Source organism: Vicugna pacos, chromosome 10 (genome assembly GCF_048564905.1).
Source record: "Vicugna pacos chromosome 10, VicPac4, whole genome shotgun sequence".
In the NCBI taxonomy this organism is placed as follows: Eukaryota; Metazoa; Chordata; class Mammalia; order Artiodactyla; family Camelidae; genus Vicugna; species Vicugna pacos.
In genome coordinates this window covers 6,026,120-6,049,354 of record NC_132996.1, presented here as the reverse complement: position 1 = coordinate 6,049,354, position 23,235 = coordinate 6,026,120, and the positions used below count along the sequence as shown (strand labels likewise).

At 40.1% G+C, this 23,235-nt stretch overlaps 1 protein-coding gene across 8 annotated transcripts in view; it reads left to right on the top strand.

Annotated features, from left to right (window-relative positions):
* Positions 1-22,820, top strand: part of YAP1 (Yes1 associated transcriptional regulator) — a 107,931-nt gene extending 85,111 nt beyond the window's left edge. For 2 of the 8 annotated variants that reach the window (XM_072968904.1, XM_072968906.1), the window contains exons 5-9: positions 1,019-1,212; positions 4,121-4,168; positions 13,986-14,116; positions 17,483-17,595; positions 19,134-22,820. In XM_072968904.1, coding sequence (XP_072825005.1) covers positions 1,019-1,212; positions 4,121-4,168; positions 13,986-14,116; positions 17,483-17,595; positions 19,134-19,372 — 725 coding nt within the window. In that variant the 3' untranslated portion in view covers positions 19,373-22,820. The remainder of the gene's footprint in view (positions 1-1,018; positions 1,213-4,120; positions 4,169-13,985; positions 14,117-17,482; positions 17,596-19,133) is intronic. The other 6 variants (XM_072968907.1, XM_072968908.1, XM_072968909.1 and 3 more) reach the window with 3 other exon arrangements.
* The last annotated feature ends 415 nt before the right edge of the window (positions 22,821-23,235 follow it).

The following is a 23,235-nucleotide window of genomic DNA, read 5'->3' as shown; positions in this document are numbered from 1 at the left end:
TGGAATTATTTCTTCCTTGAATGTTTGTGGAGTCATTTGGGCCAGAGGCTTTCTTTGGTCGGTATGTATTCCATGTTTCTACTAAACAGCAACCTGAAATTTTACCTTAGAAAGTTGAATATGTGTCTGAGAAGGTGATATAGCATTCTTACTGACATTTTCACGTTATAAACTTCCATCTGCTCGTGGAGGTGACCACAATCCATAGTCTGATTAATGTTGTCTTAGTGACAGAAATTCACTAGTATAAAAATCCAGTCCATCGCTAGTTGTCAAATGGTATGTTATAGGCTCAGCTGGAAAAATAGTAACAATTACGTGGGCTATATGGGAGCACAGTGGTGTTGAATGAGACCGGTCTGTGCCGTTCACATTCTTGTAGGCTTGTTTCTTTCAAGCATGCGTCAGATCAGTTGACTCTACTTGATTTATTGGAGGTATACTTTAGGGTGTATTAGGGATTAATAATCTTGTTGGGCTTCAGTGCTCAGAATGCTTTGTCTCAGTTGCTTTTAGAGATTTATTTTTAATTAAATATATATTATATTTTATAATAAGCAATGCATTCACATTATTCAAACTTGAAAAGTTAAAAAAAAAAGTTTCTCTTGAACTCAGTCCCTTAGTAACCCAGTTCCCCCAACTCCAGAGCCAACAGATACTAGTTGCTTCTTGGCTGCCCTTCAGTTGGTATTCTCTGGATATGCATGCAATCATATACTTTTTTTTAAAACACTTTTTCTATTCTGCACTATGCTTTTAGCTTCATTAATTTTAGACTGTCCCGTGTCACCGCCTATTAGAGCTACTTCTTGCTGCTTTTCTCTTATGGCTGCCTTACATCTTATGTGATAATGACAACGATGAATAGTATAACCATTATACTGTTGGTGGACTTTTAGGTTATTTTTAGTCCCATTTCAGAAGGGCTATGTTGAATATCCCCAGTTGCTTTTGAACAACGAAATATCCTTTTCCATTGCTGGTTTTTTAGGATAGATCTTTTGTTTCATTTCAGCCATGAACCAGAGAATCAGTCAGAGTGCTCCAGTGAAACAGCCACCGCCCCTGGCCCCCCAGAGCCCCCAAGGGGGAGTCATGGGTGGTGGCAGCTCCAACCAGCAGCAGCAGATGCGGCTGCAACAGCTGCAGATGGAGAAGGAGAGGCTGCGGCTCAAGCAGCAAGAACTGCTCCGGCAGGTGAGGCCGCAGGTCAGAGACCAGCCTTCCACTTTGGGGTTTTGCTTTCCTACGTGACGTTGGGTGTGTTTCCTTTTGGCATTTATTAGTTACAGAAGAATGTCGTTTTTCTAAAACTGGAGTGACAGAGAAGCATCTTGTCCAGCTCGGTCCTTGTCTCAGTTTCTTGACTGGCCTTTGATCACATGGGCTATAATTTGTAAACCTGTATCACAAAGAGGTGTTACGCGGTCAGGCCGAAGTTGAAGGAAGCGAGGGTGCCTTTCCTCACGTACACAGGCGCACCTCGGAGATAATGCAGGTTGGCTCCAGACCCCTGCAATAAAGCAAATCACACAAGTTTTTTGGTATCCCAGTGCATATAAAAGCTAGTGCTTACACTGTACTGTAGTCTATTAAGTGTGCTGCAGCATTATGTCTTAAAAAAAAAATGTACATACCTTAATTTAAAAATATTTGGTTGCTAAAAAATGCTAACCATCATCTGAGGCTTCAGTGAGTCATAATCTTTTTGCAGTAGTAACATCAAGGATCACTTATCACAGATGACCATGACACATACAATAATAGTGAAAAAGGTTGAAATATTGTGAGGGTTACCAGAACATGATGCAGAGACAGGAAGCGAGTAAATGCTATTGGAAAACTAGCATGGAAAGACTTGCTTGACGCATGGCTGCCACAGACCTTCCATTTGTTTTAAAAAAAAGTAATGTCTGCGAAATGCAGTAAAACGAGTTATGCATGTACACGAAATTGGAGATTACTGTATGTCGGAGGGTTTCACTAAGGGGAGAACTCTGGGACATCACTTGGAGAAAAACATCTTTTACTTTAAATGAATTATTATCTAGAGGAATACACCAGTATGGTGGTTCTCAAATGACAAATACGCTTCAACACTGCTGAGTCTAAGATGTTTTATTTAGAACATAATACAGACTGTCCCGAGTTTAGAAGATCCCAAAGTGCCTTAAAAGTTACGCTTATGGATGTTTTTTCATGTTGGGCAGGGCAAGACCTAACACTGGGGAGCTGGAAACCCTTTGTGACCATTTCTGTCAGTTTTCTTTCAGAAATACTGTTGGTCTTTATGTTCCATGAGAATATATAATCCCTCATCTCAAAATGAATGTTTACTCTATCTTATTTCAGAGTGGTTAAAGTCGAGATACTGGGGGCGTGGTTTTTATCAATGCAGTGTATTTTAAATTTTTCATATAAATATTTTGGACAATAAAATCATGATGTGACTTTGAAAGTGTACAAAAGGTGAAAGGATAGTAAAAATAAAATCTCCTTTTCGATTTCTCTGGTTCTCTTTTCTGGATGTAAATAACTACCAGTTTCTTGTATTTTTTTTTTTTCCAGAGACATTCTCTCTGTTTACCAACATGAAATACATGTGTCTATACTGTTTTCCCCCACCTAAATCATAGCATATTAAGTGTAAGCATTAAAAATATCATTCTAGGGGAGGGAATAACTCAGTAGTAGAGTGCATTGTTAGCATGCATGTACCTCCATTAAAAATAAATAAACCTAATTACCACCCCCCATTTAAAAAAAACATAAAAAACAAAAAAACTAAAATAAACTAGTCTACATTTCTGTTGCTAGGATGTAGGCATTTAAACAGGTACTTTTTTTTTTTATGAGGGCTGTATTGTAATAGTGTCACTTGAGTGTTAATGGAAAATATATGAACTTGTTACAGTCATTGAACTCTGATTTGGGATTTGAAGAACTGGTTCCTAAGTCATGGAATCCCAAAAAGACACACCTCTAAACTGCTCCCAGCCGTCTGCCAGTGTGACTCTGGTGCGGCTGGCCCCGAAGGCAGTGAGAGCCTTGATGCTGGCATTTAATACCAAGAAGTGGTCTTGAAAGAAATACTCCTTCATCTGCTATTAAGAAGGCAGAGAACAGAAGCACATTAATACAGTTTACAATATCTCTGATGTTTCAACAAATTACTACAAAGGAAAGGTATTTTTCATTTAAATAAAACTTTATCATCAAAACAAGGTAGTACCATCAAGAATAATAATACAGCTATTAGAAGAAGTAAAGCAATTTAAGAATATGTTTTACAAAGCCTGTATTCACTGCTTGCTTTTCATTTTGTTGTTACTGAGTGCTGGATGGTGTAAGTAAATGTAACTTCACATATGAATTAAAGACTATCAGAACCAGGAAACCTTAGTTAAGACAAATTAGCAGTCTAGGAATGGGCCACCCATGATTTTGCTGTTGCCCCAGATCAGTTTTGTCCACACCACCCCCATCCCGGGGCAAAATGCTGCTACTTGCAAAACTCTTCATTCCAAAGAATTTTTCTAAATCTTATTCTCACTCTTACTCTGGGTGATGGATCCTGGACAGTAAACTTCCTTTTAAAGGTAACTTCTTTGTTTCTTCTTCACCACTTACTGTGTTGTCTTTTCTTTTATTGAAGTGACAGACCTGCTCTATTCTTATACTAATGGTCTATTTTTAAGGGGTTTTTTTTTCCAGTTTTTAAGCAATCAGCATAAATTCAGTATATCTTAAGTCTTTTGGCTTCCTGTGAACTTCTTCCATTGACAGTTTCTTTTATCACTGAAAACATCAAATTGTGTTTTCCGGCTTCATCTAATGCTCAGAAGTAAAGAACCTACCTGACCAATATCAAATTTTATTTGAATCCTGACACCTGCAGTCTTTCTGTCCTGTCCTCAGTGCCGTTCAGCCCTTCTGAGGTTTCTGTTTGTTACGTGGTGACTCCGTTGGCTCCTGTCTTCCTCAGCCTGCTGCTTCTGGGGCTAGCTTGGGAACTCTGTGCTATGGTGGTATGTCTGGATACAATTTGTAAGTCAGCCTACGCAGCCAGACTATGTGGCTTACAGTAATTTTTATCCATCTTATTTTTCACTCTTAGGCAATGCGGAATATCAATCCCAGCACAGCAAATTCTCCAAAATGTCAGGTAGGCTCTTGTCTGATGTTTTAGCATTGAAAACAGATATTACATTAGGAAAGAGAAAAACCTGTGCTCCAGGGGCCTGTCCTCACTGAAGATGAGCCCGGAGTAACTCTGAGCGGTCTTTCAGCTGAGATCCTGAAGTTAACATTGCTGTTCCCAGGAAGTTTACGCTGTCTGCTCCCTCCCGGCTCCTCCCAAACAGCTTCTTGTACTCATTTGGTTCCGTGGAGGTCTTTTTTTATTCCACATTTGTTATGTATTATGTACATCCTATCAGCCTTGAAGTGTGCCTGATTTTTATTTGCATAGCCTGAAGTAGCACTTCCAGTGTTTCACAGGAACTGACCGTCTGAACAGCACCCGGTCGCACAGGTCACTCATGCAGGCAGATGGCTTCAGGAGATCTTACTTAGAGTTACAGTGACTCCACTAGGGAAGGGAAAGCTCTTTCTAGTAGACATTCTAAAGGAAGAGTATCAAAACTGTAGAAGAGACAAGGGTCTCCCCGAGTACTCTTCGGGTTTTATCTGCTGGCTTTCACCAGCGTTTCTCCCTGGTGAACCCCAGGGAGCACTGACTGTGAAGGTGTCTTGTTTGGGTGGAAAGACTGTGGCCGTGTTTTCCGTCTGTAACACAGGCACTTGTCTGACTTGCGGAAAGAATCTCATTCTCGAAGCCAAAGAGATGCTCTGTGTTCAGGGCTCCCAGATTGGAGGGCATTAGGAGCTGGCGGGTTAGTGCACTTTTCTCAATGGGCAGAAGCAACCGTGAAGCACCTCATGTTCTGTGTCGCTCTTCTTCACTAGACTAACAAGCGCTTTGTGTTAGGGTCGGCCGTGGAAGTGGGAGCTGGCAGAATTCCACTCATTTTGGATACTGTCAGCTTGTCCATTGGAGCAGCATGCTGATAAAGGCAGATAGAATCCTTATAGAGACCGGAACCTTTGTGAGAGGAAAACTATTCTTTATCTTTCTCATAAATGCCGCCTTTAACCAAGGGATCAAGTAAAGGAATAACTCCCGAAGGTCATCTTTGCTAAAGCAGCGCACGGGCACTCGTACAGCGAGGGCCCCTAGTACCGCATTTGACTGGGAAGAGCACCAGAGCCATGGATCTTTATAGAGCGAAGGCATTTTTCCCTTGCTTCTTCTCTGAAAGTATTTCTGAAAGAAGTTTCTTTTATTTGTGATAATGAAGTGGAAGGTAATATAAGAGCACAAATTAACTCAAATGAGATTTGGGATCAAGCAAGAAGTTCTCCATGCTGGAAGTGTTTTGAAATTGTTTCCTTCCCCACCCCAGCTACTGAGATCTTAACCCCTAAATCTGATCAATTAAATACCTCTAAGTCTTTATTTCATACATCAGTGTCAGTGTACGTAGTTGCTCTCCTTAAAAGCACTAGGAATTTTTAGATACCTTTTTTAGAAGTAAAGCTTTAGAAAAGGTAAGGCTAATAAATTAAAATTCTATTAAATGTATGTGGTAATAACATTACAGAGTTAATTCCTAAGCCAGAACAGGAAACCTAAAAGAGGTGGGTGTTTTATTAAAATCTTCTTTGCATATGTGTGGAAAATGCTGCCTTGTGTAAGCCTTCGTCGTCATTGTGTTTACCTGGCACAGTTGTGGGAATGCGTGAGATTCCAGTGCAGGGTTGGATTTGGAGTTGCTCAAATACATGGGGTCTGGTGGTGTCTGTGTCAAGCACTCATTTGTGTTCTTCTCGTCCTGCGTATTTTTTAGATGATCTTAAGGTAGGTGTCAGGGAAGATCCCACAAAGAAAGGCCATATCTTAAGTGAAGATGGCTTTAAATACGGTTATCAGGATAATCAAGAAAGCCAGGAAGAGCCTTTCAGTATCAAAGAACAAACTAAATAAAAAAATAAAGAACGAGGACTAGATTCATTCAATATTTGAATCCCAGGCACTCCTTTTTTTTTTAACTTTTCTAATAGAATTTGGTACAGATGCGTTAACAGGCAGTGTGAAATTAATGCTGTTATTTTATGATTATATGCCTCAGAGCTGAGGGCTATGGGAAAGTACCAAACTTCAAAATATTTACAAACTACTTATTTCAAAAGCTGTCTTTAAGTACTCCTGAACAAGATTAACAAAACATGTCTATATTGTAGGGTTCTCTAGTCAGGTAAACTAGTGTCAGTATGAGTAAGGTTAATGTAAAATTCTGAAAAATTAAGACAACTTTAATGGCATTAGTATAACTTCTTAAAGACGGGAACTATTACCTTAATTTGTCAGGGTTTGTTTGCAGAACTTTTGGAAAAAACGTGTCCTCATAGAGCTTTAAATTGTTTAATTTCATTTTGATTATTCACTATTTTTGTTCCTAAAGCAATTTCTATTCTCAGGGGGAAAAAAAAACACTTTAGAAGCTGTGAACATCTTTGCTCCGTGAGATTGAGCATGTATATGGCGCTCAGTTTTCTAGGTGTCTCGCTTTGTAATGCAGCAGTTGCTCCTTTGTGAACTGGAGGGAGACCTTTGAGAGAGTAGGGCAGGAGTGCATCCCAGCTTCTGTTTCAAGGTCTTTTGATACTGACAGTTTGAGGAAGGATAGCCCCTCCCGCCCCCGAGTATGAATGTTTTTATCTTCTCTTATGCTTAAGAATGTGGTTCTTAATTCCTGTGGTTCCCTAATACCTATGAGATCAAGCCTAAACTCTGCAGCCTGGCTCATTCATGGTCCGCGGTCCGTAGCCTTCTTTCTCCCTCTGAATTCTGGTTAAGCCAGTTACCTTCCTTCCACAGAGTGCACACTCCCCTGCCTGGGTGCCGTGACTCCACTTGCAAGCTCTCCCCATAACGAGAGCCTGGCTTTCCCCCTTCCGTCTTACTGACTCCTTCACAAGGCCTTGGTCAAAACTGGTCCCCAAGTGCCTTCATCAGAATTCTTGAAACCGCCCAGAAAATAGAAACAAGACTGCTGTACACAGATACATTATTTCTGAGCAAGTAATTTTTAAATATTCACAGAAATTATAGCTATAAATATGTTCCAACTAGTGAGCATTGCGTACTTGCTGTTCCTTACGGATAGTAAGGAATGTACATCAGGGTCGGTTACTGGTTTAATGAGTGAAAAACCCACAGCGTTGTGTTGAGGGTATTCTGTACCACACCGTTAGCCCACGACGGTGACTTTACATTCGGACGTCGTAGTTCTAGTCAAATAGAGCAAAATAATTCCACTTTTCAGAGCCATGTGAAAATAACACCGTAATTTTTTTTCCTGAATTTAGTTAATAAGAGCAAAATTTTTACTTTTTTTTCCATCTGAACTGTCTCTTAGGTTAGCAGTTTCAGAATCCAGTTAACACTTTCTCCAAGACTGATTATCTCTTCTTTTTGAAGTCCTAATATTGAATATATCGTACATTCATTTAGGTGTTCTTCATGAACATTTTAGGTTTTATTTTTAATGGGCATATTGAAAACTTAATATAAGAGAACAGGAGAGAGATCCCCACACCCTGAGTGCTCCTAACAGGTTATCTTGTTTTAATCATTAAGGTTGTGATAATTTGAACAATGCTGTAATAACTTTATTACTTAAATTGAGACCATAATTAAATAACACAAATTACAAAAGGCCTTATTCCAGAGATCTGTCAGAAAGTGTTAAATCGCAGGACGATACTCGGAACACCAAACTACACATCTGTTTTGCAGATCTCGTCTCAGATTTAGGGTTGTCATGTAGTTCTCATAACCATCCCCAAATCCATGGATACACATTTCTTTGGTCAAAACGATTATTCTGAAGTTGAAGATACTTTGGTAAATGGTACAGATATTAAAAAACAAAAAACATTCTAAGCACTGGCTACATGTTTTAATAACTTCCGAAATAATGAAATATTCTGTGACTGAAGCTGTGTTGGAAAATAGGGTATGGTAAGGCCTGTCTTCAACAGTTGGAAGAAATGACTCTTTTTTTCTTATGTTTTTAGAGTTGATGTAAACTGCTATTGCTAAGACAAATTGTTCATAAGATGTATATTTTTATAGAGTTATTCTCCGTTTCTAAATTTGAATTTCTAGCTCACTAAACTAACCCACCTTAAACAAATTGATTGGGTTGGGGAGAGGGGTACCTTCACTTGTGTGCCATGTGTTATCCAAAAATGATACATACGTTCTTACATAGCTTCGTATTTGCTAAAGATAAAATTGCTTTAAGAAAGTAATTAAAGTTGACATTATATTTTATAGAATTTTCTACAAATGGAATCATAACCTAGCATGATTATCTTGAGATTCATTCATGTTGTATCTATGTAGTTCATTCCTTTTCACTGCGAACTAGTGTTCCGTTGTAGATGTACTACAGTTGTTTATCAGTTCATTTATTGATAAACATTCAACTTGTTTCTAAATTTTAAATTTGTGTAAACATATGCTTTCATTTCTCCTACATACTCTAAGAATTTAATAGCCTAAAATTTTCTAAATGTTTCCAGACTGCTAACTCCTACTGCCTTTCTCCTTATTTTTCTGAATGTTGTGAACCAAAGCTTCAATTTTATATGGGGCCAAAATACTTTAACTACCAGATATATATTATCTTAAAGTGTCTTTTTTTTCACCTTATGGGAAATTATACTGCTAGTTAAATGAGAGGAAGGAAATATAAAAAGGGCCAGTGGCTTATGGCTGGATCCTGTGCCCATAAAAGTCCACTATATGAACCAGGCAAACCATGTTTTCCTTTACAAAACATCCCGAAGAAAAGTTCCCTCCAGGCCAAGCTGGGACCATCGGTTGTACTTAAGTGCCGATAGCTCTGACTCCACATTCGTCCCAGATTAGCTAAGATTTATAAGCTCAATGGGAAAAGCCACCACATTTTTGTATTATTACAGAAGAAAATGAGCTAAAAATACTTGCTTCCTTTAGAAAAAGTCAAATGCTCTAAAAGAAATATTTGACCTTTGAAATACAGAAGCATGATTAAATTTTGGCTGAATTTCCTATAACTTGCTTACTTCTCCATTTTTGAAAGTCTGTCAAACTATTTATTCTGACTACCTTTGGGAAAAGAGAAGCTTAACAAACTTTTATTTTTAGCTCAGTATTCTAATTTTAGATATTTGTCAGGGTGAAAAACTCCTTAGAGATAGACATAACTTTCAACATGAACTGTTTCAACTGAAATCAGTTTTTGTAGACAATCCAATTAGGTCCCAAGGCTGATTTTTAAAACAGCTATGCCAGATATACTCACTTGCAAAATAATGTTCATATTCACCAAAAAATGTGTTTTGATAAAATTATTGCAGTAGAATAGGTTTATTTGTATAGGTACATACAGACAGGCATTATTTTAAAACACATAATAGAGAAAGTTTATATGAAATACATTCAGTTTATGTAACTTCATTTCACACTTATCCATATGAAAATAATTATTTTCCTCTAAGTCACTAGCAAAACGGCTGTACAACTCTGAACCAAACATTCAACATTTTACTTCTAAAATTGTTAATTTTATGCAGTGTATTCTCTTTCACATTTACAGTACTTGGCTAAGGATACAGGGAATTATAAAGTTTACTCACGATGAAAACTCACAGTTAAACTGTTCCTTGCTGGCAGTAGGACAGCTGGGGGAGGAGCTGTCTCAGTTAGCTCCGACTCTGTGTTCACGCACCTTCAGAATCTGACCAGCTGAAGCACGGAGCGGGGCTCTTGCACAGATTTCCACGTCACCCCTGTGATCTCTGTGTGAATGTGTATGCACACACGCGCGTGTGTGTTGATGCTGAAGTGGAAGTACTGTTTTCACATTCACCTGATCTCCAAAGTCATACGTTAAGAAGGCGGGGGGAGTTGGGTGGGCCTGTTCTTCTCCATAAATTCATACAGTTTTCCTCCGCAGTTGTTAACAGTTTCTTTAAGGTATCGACAAAAACGTTTTTATCTTCCCTATTGAACCTAGGGAAATAAATTACTTTCACAGCAGATGAAAATATTAACAAAAGAATAAATGACTTGGGGAAGGGCCACCAAGTCAACGTTAGTTACTTAAAGCACTTTTGTCTTCAGCAAATACTGAGCTATGTAAGGATGTAGCCATTTGCTATTGTATATGTGTAAGTTATTATATATCAATTATGCCTCAGTACAACTTCAAAAATTACTTAAGACATCTAATCAACCTTAGGTTGGTTTTTGGTTTGTTTGCTTCTTTGTTTTTCCTGTAACTAGAAGTTTCAAGACTGAGCTGAATATTCATACGTGGTGTATGGTTTCTATAATCTACGTATATGTTAATTTATATCATTGGCCTTATCACATTATATTTGTTTTCGTGACGAATTCTTCACTATTTAGTTCATAATACTAATAACACTGTCCTACCACCACGACCAGTACATAAAGTGGCATTTTTTCCTCTTGATCCTTTCAAGTTCAGTTCAGGTGAACCTCTAGGTTAGTTACCAGCTCAAATGTAGATTTGGTGAGAAGTGTGTTTCCATGGTCCTTCAGGGGCTGGGATGCATTCTTAGGCAACTTGGAACGATCTGCCTGCTCATTCACATCTCTGCTTTCCTTTGTGAGTGTGGATAGTTGGTTCTGCAGTGCCTGCTGACAGTAGAAATCCAGTTGTTAAAGGCAGCAAAAAGTAAAAATTTGACAGCTTTGAACAAGCAGTGGGTCAAAATTCAAAGTGGCAAAAGCATAGAGATTTTGCACATGACAGGTAGCTTTAGCGTCATAAAGTAATCTTGGAAAAAGTGGGAACTTTATTTTTTATAAAATAAAAAATTACAAAAGCAGTGTGAACATTATAGCCAACTTGTTCAGTTATTCCAGTAATGATTTACTGGTTAGTGACATGTCATGATCTTGCTTTGGGCTGCAAGGAGTTCAAAACTCGGCACACACACCCATGAGCATGCCTTCTTTGATAGAGAGCCACAGAGGCTCTTTTCAGGATATTCACAAATGCTCCTATGTTTGGAAAGATCTGCAGCTTCCTCATAAAACCCTGGGCATCAGCCTCATCCAGGGCCTATAATTTTACTCGTTTTAAAGTGTATTTGCGGCTGCCACCTCTCTCTCCCCGTTTGGAGACGGCCCACGCTTTGTCTATGGAGTGTGTACCTACTTTTAATCTGAACACCCAACCCCCACACCTCATGGCCTTTCTCTTGCCTTTCAGTGTATCTCTCTGAATAAATCTACCTTTACTCAAAAAAATAAAATTAAATTAAAATTTAAAAATAATAAAATGTATTTGTTTTTAACATCCTCAGATTTTAATAGCAACATAAATTCTTCAGAGTATAAGAAGCTAGTGTGTTATGGCTCCAAAACAATCATTCATTTATTCATTGTGTGTCCTTAAGGGACAGAGAAGAAATAATGAAAAAATGATTACAATGTCATGTGATAAGTGCTAAGATCATGTTACACACGAATGCTCAGAGTGTTAAAGACATAATGTCTATCTGTCTATTCTAATCCAGTCCTAAAATGGAGATGAGATTATCCTGGAGTATTACCTAGAGAAGGTAACTGGTGTTAAATAATATGAAAGAAAAGTGGTCTAGTCAAGAGAAGAGTATATGAAAAAGCATAGTACCAAGAAGATGTCATGTTACAGCCCTGCAGGTGGTGCACTGTCCTTGTTTTAAAGCCACTTCTCACTTTGTAAGATGAGAATGGGGTGGGGGGGTGTCGAAGATAGAAGATTCAGAGGAAACAAATAAACAAGCTACTAGGATGTGGGTTGACCTAGAACAGGAGGAGGTGGGGAGAAACCCATTTTTTGAGACTGGAAGAAAAGTTATAAAGGTGAGTATGAATGAAGATGGCTTTCGGGGAGCAGGACGGGATGTCAGGAGGATCCAGAGCACCACAGATGGTCCCTGACGACCTCAATGTTCTTACTTAAATGAAAGAGAGACAGAAAAGGACTTGAGTGGACAGGGGCTGAAGAGAGTGACCTAGATTTGGAGTAGTGACCATGAGAATGTGAGAAAAAACTGACCAAGGACCCCTCCCCTCCCCCAGAAGATCAGTGAGTGGTACTAGGGGCCCAGCCAAGGCCAAAGACTATTAACTTACAACAGTGTGGAAATGAAGGAAGCGCAGTTTTAGTATCAATTCATAGTTGGAACGTACTGTGTTGAGATAAAATTTCAGGAATCAGAAAGATACTCATATGTATTTAAAATGATCAACCCTGAGGTCAAGCTTGTAGGGAAAGCGAGCTAATAGGCTGGAACAGTAGGAGGCAGAAGGCACTGGGTGGAGGGAAAAAATGCAGCCCCAGAAAGTGGAGTGAGTGCATGTAAGATTTCTGGGCAAGGAATTTCTAAGCCAGTTCCAAGGTGTGAGCAAGGGAGTTAATGAGTGAAATACAGTGGTGAAGCATTCAATGTTGTTGCAATTTAGAGATCCAGGAATTTCAATGATAGATTATGTAGGTAACTATCACTGAAAGTAGTAACTATCTATCATGAAGTAGTAACTATCATGAATGATATTTTAAGATATTTGCAGCAGCTATAGCATGATATGAAATTGTCTTCTGTTGATAAAAAGTCAAAGACATCGTAAATACTACCGTTTGTTGCCTATATTTATGATGGAAGGAAATGCTAAATTTCAGTTTGACGTTAGTGAAAATAAAGGTGTAATTTTTTTCCTCCATCCAAGTTCACAGACCCTCTGCATGCTGTCATGATCCTCTGATTAAGAAACCCATTTAAAGGATAGTGTACCCAGAGGGCGTGAAGAAGTGGCAGCTGCACGTAGTCTAGAAGTGGGGTGCAGGGTTCAGAGAGCATCTTCACTCCTGTTGACGCTGTGGTGACTGGGAGCGAGGACCCTGGAGTTGGCGGGTGTGTGCCTCAGTGAGCAGGCTCGGCTCAGGAAGGCTGCTGGGAGTGGGACAGCATCCTCTGTGATAAAGAGGCATATTTCAGATCAAACCAAAAATGTCGAGGGAGAGATAGTTGTTGCTTTAGTGAAGTTGATGTTTATGAGAGCTCGAGACACACAGTGAAAATTCTTAGGGAAAGGAACAGTGAACGGATGAGAAGGCAAGAAAAAGGGCAGAGTGGTAGCGAAGGTGTACATTGGCCAGAATGAGGTGAACAAGCCTTGAAGTCCTGGACAGATACAAAGCTGAGGCCTGGAATGTTTGGGAGTGGGTTGAGGCAGGCCTTCTGACACCATCAGGGTCGTTGTGGCCCATGGCTTTTGCTCAGTTTCCATATAGAATCCTGCTGAGAAATTGTTGGACGCCCCTGAAGATCACTCAAGATAGAAAAACCTGAAGTCGAAATGAGGCACTTGATAGCAAAGCGTAAAATGTTGCAGGAGGACAGTAAAGATGCCGGGCGGGGGGTGGGGGTTGGTATCTTACAGTAAATCATCAAATACTGTTCTTCTGACTTTGTCTTTTTTTTTTTTTTTACTGATGCCAAACATGCAAAACCATATGAGGGTTGGTGAGTAAAAATAAACTTTAAGAATTCTTTTTTTAAAGACCAGACTTGACATCCCACACCAAAGGAAGGATTTGGGAATATCCGCCAGAATAAGGAAATAACAAAATGAAACCAAGTAGCTGAGTATATATGTTCGGGGGGTTCATAAGACTAGATGAACTTTCAGTTTATATAATCTGATTTCCAGTCACTTGAAATGGATAGAAGAACCTGGTGTTTCTGACTGGGAAACTCAGTAACTTCTAGATATGAGTACTTCAACTTTAGATGTATGTGGTTATTAATCATTGGATTGATTCTGTTTGTTTGTGTCGGTTTTTTTCTAGGAATTAGCTCTCCGTAGCCAGTTGCCAACACTGGAGCAGGACGGTGGGACTCAAAATCCAGTATCTTCTCCTGGGATGTCTCAGGAATTGAGAACAATGACGACCAATAGCTCAGATCCCTTTCTTAACAGGTTGGTGAGGGCTGCTGCGGGCCAGCATCTGAAACAGATCATGGCTTTCAGATGATTCTCTCTGGTACTTGTAATAAGCGGTTTGAACGTCTGTGTGGGCCAAGACCCATAGCTGTAAATGAATCTCTCCATAAATGGCAAGGCTACAATAAAACGTGAGGACTAAAGGCTGCCTCCTGTGAGAGGAAGGGAGCTGTTCAGGCTTGTAGAGGGGACTCTGATTCAGAGTCATGTGTGTGCGGGCTGCCTGTGCTGTTGGCTGACAGTTCCGTACAGACTCGTGAAGGAACATGTGAATGCCTTTCTGTGGAAACAAATGAACTGCATCTCAAACCTACTTAGGGCCACATTGTAAAGATCAGTGGAAGGAATTTTCCACCCAAGTGTTCAACCTGAGAGGTTTCACCACTGCAGCACTGTAAGGCCTCATGTTCAAGGAGATAAAAAGCAAGGTGGTGCCTCTTTCAAAAAAATGCATTAATATTAAAGAGTATTTGAAATTAACATAGTATAGGAAATGCTTTTTAGTGAATTACCACAAATCTTGGGTCTCAGGCGTATTGCAAAGATGTTATTACACGTACGTAGTGCTATGTTTCAGAACTGCAAGCTGAGGCAGATCATATTCGTTGCCTAGAAAGCCATTTAAAATTAAGATTTGACTAAGTTCATTCTTCTAGGTGGTAAAATATTTATGGAGTTTCAGTTTTTAAAAACGTGGAACGAATGCTTTCTGGTCTTTGTGCTTTTGGGTCTTTTGTTGTTTTTTAACCACTTTTAAACAATGCACTTTTAAAAATATTTAGAGGTTTTCTGGTTTAGGAAGGCTGTTAATGCTATCCTTTCAGTTCTCACCAGTTGAACTGAAAGAACTTCATGATTCTAAGAAACACAAAATATCTTGTACCAAAATACTTAGCACAGTAGGGTTTCCCATCATTTGCTCTCTTAAGATTAGTGCTTATGCCCTCACTGGTAGGTTTGGTTTTGAGGGCCATCTAAAATCTATTTTAGGTTGTATATACTCTTCTGACACACACGGTTGAAAGTTCTGCACTGAGTGTATTTATATACGATTACAGTTCTGAGCGTAAACTGACGTTAATCAGCAAAGGTCTTAGCCACAGAACTATTTTTTCCACAAGGAAACTTTCAGATCAGTATAATTTCAGTGCCTCTCTTCCTGAAGGCTTGTACTGATCTGAGGACAAAATTAGGCCACTTAGAAAAACGCACCTCCTCCTGACAGTCATTTGTGCAGACTCTTTCTTAAAACTTTTGATGGGAACTGAGCTACAGTTTAAGACGCTATTTTCCGGTAAAATTCAGAATGGAGTATCACCCGTGTTATTCGTCTCAGGGCAGAATCCTATGTCCACTCTCAGTAGTAACCCCAGTTTCTAAAACGCACATCTGACTATAGCATTTTTCTGTTCAGAAATTCTTGATGGTTTTGCATTGCCTGTTAGTCCATCTATACATATTCCTTAAGCTGGAAACACTTGTTCCCCTCCCTTGCCGTGGAGTTGATTCTCAATGTGGAGCATCCGTTATCTCCCTTCTACTCCGAGATCCTTCAGGGACATCTCCCCTGTCCCCTGCATGGCCTCTCCCCGGTGCTTCACAAGCTTTCTCCTCTGTTCTGAAAGCACTCTGCCGCACAGCTGATGTATATGGCTCCTTAGAGTATTTCTTCACCCCGTCAGTTGTAGGGAGGTGGTGGTGGTTAACCTCTGTATCCTCAGAGCCTAGTCTAACGCCTGGCTCGTAGTAGCAGATGCCCAGTGAGTGTTTATTGACGGAGGGCGGGGGGCTGCAGGCAGTGGGGTTGTGCTGGGAGCAGCTTCTAATCAGGGAAATGGCCCTGTGAACTCTGTCCTTACGAATGCCTGTGTGCTTCCCCTGTGGCTTGGAAGGAACTCTGAGCAACTGTGTAAATTCAGCTCTTCCGTAACAGAGTCCTAAGTGTCTTGATGTGTTCCCCTCTTGCTTAGCAGTGGGAATAGACTGATAACTAGGCCCAGGCCCTTGTCCCAGATCAGGACAGGCAAAATAAAACAAACCACATCCTGAGACCTTCTCCGAAGTGGCTGCATTGTATACAAAAGGTCTCAGAGGCAAATTTGTGTTTTCTTGAATCTGTGTGAGGCTTTTGAATCTTGCCAGAATCTGGCAGAAGCGTCAGCGTAAACCAGCGGTTACAGTACGCAGAGTGAAGGGGAGGGAGAAGGCGGAGAAGGCATTGAGTAATTTGGGAAGGAAATTTGAGGGACTGAGCTTTCAATCTTGGGCAACTGTTAGAGCTGGTTTTTAAAGCTTAGTCACTTTCTTGCCTTTTTACTTTTGTGTAAGCTAGACAGCTGTTTAAATGTCGAAGCTGTGGGGAGAGTTAAAGCTCACAGTGTCGTCAGAGGCCAGTAGGAATGATAGTTGCATGTATTTCACACTTTGCTGTAAGATTTTCTAGGGTTAGTAGAACCCCAGCTTTAGTTGATGCCACCTGGTGTCTGCATGCTGCTAGCTTAGGGACGTGCTCCGTTTATGAAAGTAATATTCTGAGGATATTTACCATACTTGTATGTAAATCTGGGAAGCCTTTTATTTAGCCTGAAGTAAAAATCTGTCTTGGCGCATATTTTCCCGTTTTTCTCAGGGTATGTGCCTTTGTAGTTTTGGGGGTTTGTTTTTAATCTTTCTTTCAACTGGAACTCTCAGTTCTCCTGTCTTATGCTGAAGTGTTTGTTTAGAGTTTTCCCCCCTGAACAGAAGCAAAGGAGATCAGGCTATGAGTGTTCTTATCTTATCCGCAGTGACTCATCTGTTTTGGCCCAGTCCAAAACGGAATTCTGGTTCTTTATTTTGGGTTGATTTTCCTGGCTTAAACTCTCTGCTTGAGAGCTGGGAATTTAGCGTGAGTCTAGCACAGACCTGCCTGAGCACCCACCTGGGGGCTGTGTTTTGACCTGTGCCTGTGACTGCCACCGCGTGGGGAAGTGAGACCTTGAAACAGATGAGCCCCTAGATTCAAATGGTATTAGAGAGAGAAAACCTACACAGAGTTTTCTGTCAGCTGGGAAAAACTAAGTCTCTTCTTTTCCCCTTGCTGCCGCCAAGCCAGGACCCTAGGAGCAGTCTTGGCCCCCAGAGTTGCCAGGTTCAGTTCGGATGAGCTTGTCTATTTCAGGTCAGAGCACAGGGCCTTTGAACGGGCCCTGAAGGAAGGTGCTTGTTTCAGAGGCTGCAGGGCAGGAATTTGCACTAATCCTCTTTGCGAATCATGCTGGTACTCAGCAGGTGTTTATTTTTACTTTGAAATCTTTTTTTTTTTTTTAATTTTGTGTTGGTCTTTAACTCCGTCCTTTGCAGTGGCACCTATCACTCCCGAGACGAGAGCACAGACAGCGGACTCAGCATGAGCAGCTACAGTGTCCCTCGAACCCCGGATGACTTCTTGAACAGCGTTGATGAGATGGATACAGGTTGGTGTTCCTTACTCCTCGGGGAAATCGACCTCTCAGTCCGACGGAGTCGTTCCATTGCCAGGGCTAGTCAGCTGTCGTGAGCAAAGACGATTCAGAAGAAAACCAATCAACATCCTGTAAACGTCAGTTCAGATTGAGCCAGCTTTGTTTTTATATGGCCCTTTGAAATTTAAGTCTTTTCCCAGTTTTTAAATGTCATGGATATCTGGGCTATATCTGAACAAAACTAATGAGATGACTTATTTTAGCATTTAAAATATTGAGTTAATTGGCAGGGCAGTCGGGGACCCTTAAAGAAGCCTCTGTTATATAGATCCGTGTTCTTAATTTTGGAGCGAGATCTCTATATGTGATTCATCTGTCTCTTTCTACGTATGATTCGTTGTTTGTTTCTCTCTTTTTTGTGAGGGCCTTTGGTCCAATGTGGGCTCAGGAAACCAGGTGGGAAAGGCGAGGTGGTGGGGCTCACCCACTTTATTGTAGAATAAAGTTAGATATTAGAATGGTTAGGGGCGGGGGTCTTGCGGGAGCCGAGAAACACCTGCCTCACAGGGATAATTAAGGAACCCTTTCTCCTGTGGCTTACCTGGGACCCTGGAGTCACATGAATTGGGAGGGAAATGAAGCCGTTCTCCAGCTAGCTAGTTCCTGAGCTGACAGCTTCTGACAGTGTTGGCAAGTCTTCTGTGCCTGTGCTCAGCCAGCCTGGGGCTTTGCTGCCTCCTGGAATCCACACCCTCTTCTCCCCATCTAAACCTTAAGTCATCCGTAGGAGTCACTTCAAACCTGTCTCATTCATAACACCCTTCCTCACTCCTCTGACCCTCATCTCTCTCTTCTCTAAACCTTTATAACAATGGTTTATATTAGTTTTGCTGAAAGTGTGCTCCGTTGATGCGCTAAGGGATGTTGATGTTGTCGTGGACGAGAAAGTTTCCTCGGCCAGGTGAGTTCAGGAGACCCAGAAGCAAACTGGGAAGATGGATTTATCCAGGGACTTCTGGGAGACTTGTTTTGGCTGTTGTGAATGCGAGTCTCCCAAGAGTGGGGTAGCTTCATCCAGTTCTTTCGTTTTATTCTGTCCCCTAGTCTGTGCTCCTGAGAAAGATGGGTCTGTACCGTTTGTTCTTGTATTTTATCTTATCATGCTGTGCGTGTCTGGAAGAGAGGCAGGTAGCGATGCTCTTGTGTCGTACTTGTTCTTTCTCTCTCACTGTATACAGTTTTCCAGGGGATTTTTTTTTCATGACCCCCTTCAGTGCTCAGCACACAGTAATAAGCAGTTAAGCTCTTGGTTCAATATCTGAACAAATGTTGGAGCAAAAGTAAATAAATGTGTGTTGTTTTCTTGCTGTCTGTGGGTTGTTTAGCCTAAAATAAACCCTGGGTGTCAGCTGAGGGTCAGTCAGGAATGCACGTCTTTCCCTGTGCGTTTCTGCATCCTCGCATGACACAGCTCCGATGTTAGCTTTTCAAAAAGGACCTATTCTCTCTCTCTTCCTCTCTCTCCCTCTCCCTCCCTCTTTTCCAACTAGGTGACACTATCAACCAAAGCACCCTACCCTCACAGCAGAACCGGTTCCCAGACTATCTTGAAGCCATTCCTGGGACAAATGTGGACCTTGGAACACTGGAGGGGGATGGAATGAACATAGAAGGAGAGGAGTTGATGCCAAGTCTGCAAGAAGCTTTGAGCTCTGACATCCTTAATGACATGGAGTCTGTGTTGGCTGCCACCAAGCTAGATAAAGAAAGCTTTCTTACGTGGTTATAGAGCCCTCAGGTAGACTGAATTCTGAATCTGTGAAGGATCTAAGGAGATAAGACATATACCTGAAATTCCCAGACAAGCCGGTTGCAGCCTCCTGGCTCACACAGAGAGAGATGAACAAACGTCCAGCAAGACTTCTCACCCGCTGTTCTGCTCTTCCTTGTCCGTTGCTGCTGTTAATATATTGCTGACCTCTTTCATAGTTGGCTCTAAAGAATCAAAAAAAAAACTTTTTTTGTTTCTTTTGCTATTATAACTACTGTTTGTTTTGGGGGCTGGGGAAGTGAGCCTGTTTGGATGATGGATGCCATTCCTTTTGCCCAGTTAGACATTCACCGATCATTTAACTAAATACTCAGACTTGGAAGTCAAATGCTTCATGTCACAGCATTTAGTTTGTTCAAGCAATTGTTTCTTCAGCTGCCTTTGGCCGGTGGAAAAACACGATTTACTGGTCTGACAAAGCCAAAAATGTTGTATCTGATGTTAAGTACTTGCGCTGATTTGAAGAGAGAGCTGAAACCAAGGCTGGAGACTGTTTTGCTTTCAGTGGGCTTTTTCCCCTCCTAGTGCTACCGTCAGTCACCTAGTGACCTTGATCTTATTTTAGGAGCTTGTAAGGCTGAGACAACTTCCACAGAAATATATTAATTATTGCCACATACTCTAGGATAGGTTTTGGTGGGTTTTAGTGTGGGTTTGTTTTTGTTTTTGTTTTTCCCTTTTCCAGAGCCTAGGCAGGCTGCCATAGCAGTGAGCTTGTTCATAGTCGGAGCTTGGGACAGTTGTAGTTCCTTCGGTAAATCTGCATTTCCTGGTTTTTTACCATCTTATTTAAATCTTGATAATCTGCTCTCTCTATATATACCCACACACACACTTATAATGTTTATGATAGTGTGATAGCAGAATGTATTTTTAAGTTTTCCCTACTTCCCGATTTATTTTAAAATGGTAGCTTTGAATGTATGCATTTAGAACACACGGCTAGTGGTTGGTGTTTCACAGGTAGTTGAAATCTGGTCGGGGCAGCCTGCAGGTGCTTTGTGGTAGTTAGCGTTCTAGAAAGAACTGTCATTATGGAGAGTGCAAGAGGAGTCCTGTGTGCCCCTCTGGGCGCACAGCGGAAATTACCTGATGGATTTGAAAGAAGCAAACAAGAAATGGCTTTATCGTCCCCTGGCTAGTGCCTCGGACTGACTTTCAGTCTTGACGGGAAATCACTGAGTTAGCTTCATAACGGATATGACAGACGTAAGCTTTATTTAGTGGTTTGCCTTCCTTTAGCTTTGAAAGTTTACCTTCGCCTTAGTTTTGGAAATAAATTCTAGTACTTTAGTTCTCATTTGTAATGAACACTTTAAAGACTACATTGAAATATTTCCTACAAGATTGTTCTTACTTATAAGACTTGCTCCTACTTCTGTATGCTGAGAATTGACCCTGGATAGGAAATAGAATACTGTAAGGTTATGAGTTAGCTGGTAAGGTGATCGGATTAATGTATATTGGTAGTTGAATTTAGCAAAGAAATAGAGATAATCGTGATTATACTTTTATTTTTACTGGAAGAGATATAACTAGAGTATGTGTCTACAGGAGTAATAATGGTTTCCAAAGAGTATTTTTAAAGGAACAAAATGAGCATGAATCAACTCTTCAGTATAAGCTATGAAGTAATATTTGGTTGTGAATTATAGTGGCACCAGCTAGCACCTCTGTGATTAAGGGTCTTTCAATGTTTCTAGAATAAGCCCTTATTTTCAAGGGTTTATAACAGACATAAAATCTCTTTTCCTGTCTAAAACTGCTATTAAAAGCCTCAGCTTGGGAAGATAAATGTTTGGGTTTTTTCCTTCTTCTTTCTAAACTACAATATCTTAAGTATTTTGACCCTTAAATTTAGAGGAGTACAAAAGTTGGAAGTAAGAAGTTTTATATTAAATACTTTCAGTGCTCAAAATGCAATCACTATTGTATATAATGATTCATAGGTCGCTCATTCGTAATAATTGACTCTTAAGACTATTAAGAAAACAGCGGAAAGATTAAATCTTGAATTAAGTCTGGGGGGAAATGGCCACTGTATAGATGTATTGATTTTTTTTTTTTAAGAGCAGTAATGAAATTCTGCCTAGAATGCATAAATGAGCTTGTGGATGATACAGCATGTTGGTTTTTTATGTGCAGAAGATCAAAGCTACTTGGAAGGAGTGCCTACAATTTGCCATTAAGCCACAAATTAAGATCTTATGTATCAGCAGAGTAGCTTTAGATTAGGGGAGGGGGTGGGGATGTGGGAGGGGGTTGTGAAGACTTAGTGGGACCTTGCTAGAGAACTTTATAAGCTTCTTTTTCTTCAATAAAGACTTGTCTTGCATCTTGCTGTCATTAAAGGCAGTTGTTCCTAAAATTTCAATCACCTAAGTACACCCACAAAACAAAAATGCAGAGTTCCTCATTTCCCCTCAACTTCAGCGTGCCCAGTTGTACCTCGGTGTTGTAGCCGCGCCGTGGTGCCCGGCAGACACGGCGCTCTGGGCTCACGTGCCCTCCGTGCTGACCTGAAGGAGACCTTAAGAGTCCTTTCTCTTTCTGAGTTTGAATCACAGCCTTGATGTAGTCTTTCTTGTTTTATGTCCTTGTTCCTAATGTAAAGGTGTTTAACTGCTTCTTGGTTGTATTGGGTGGCATTGGGATAAGATTTTAACTGGGTATTCTTGAATTGCTTTTACAATAAACCAATTTTATAATCTTTAAATTCATCAGCTTTTTACATTTGTGTTCTTTCCAGTTAGGGCTTCTTAGATCTACTTATGGTTGATGGAACACATTGATTTGGAGTGTCAGGTTTTCCAGAGCACTATTTGTTGCAATAACGACTTTCTAAACATAGTGCCTTTGATAAAAAAGGAAAAAAAGAACGTAAGTGACTTTTATACAAGCAGTGTTGCTGTTTTAAGTGTTCATAGTAAACAGATGCATTCTATATGGAACCTTGGCAGAAACCCTAAAAAGAAACTAATTCACTGTGTAATTCATAATTCTTACCAATCAGTGTTGAAACTCAAAACAGTGCAAAAGTGGGAGACAGTAGCCAGTGATTAACAGTTTCACAGCTTCTGCACATCTGAGAAATGAGTGCTCAGGTGAATTGCATCCTTCATAAGCACGTTTTTATAAGAATTGTGGGTGTGCCTATCTTAACAATTGTCTTCTGTATCTTGAAAAAGTATTCTCCACAGTTTAAATGTTTTATATTAGAGAATTCTTTAATGCACACTTGTCAAATATATAGAGAGAGTACCAATGTTACCTTTTTATTTTTTGTTTCAGATGTAAGAGCATGCTTCTGTGTTAGGTACTTACATAAATTGTTACATTATTTGTTCTTATGTAATGCCTTTTCGTTTGTTTATATGGTTCAAATATATTCTTTCTTTAAACTCTTCTTTGTTGTTTTTAACGATTGACGTATTCGAAACTTTTTCGGATTCTTAATGGTTTTCCAGTAGAACAAGTACTAGTAATAAAAGGTGATTATAGTGGCAACTGGTAGACAGGGAACTGGTAGACAGATTAACCTTAAGGTCAGTTTGGCATTTGAGACTTGCATTACGGATACAGTTCTTTGAACTTTGTGTTCTGGAATCTTCCTACAGACCATCCCCGTCAATAATAGTGTGTAAGCAGAATCGTGTCTCCTTCATTCTTAAATGATTTTACTGTATGTAGCAGCACAGAAGAAACTGTTCTGTTTCTTTTAAAATAGCCCTTGGTTTTATTTCTCCAAAATATTCTCTCATGGTCTCCAAAATAGGATACTTACATTAGTGAAAATTATTAGTTACTGTTTTATAAATAAA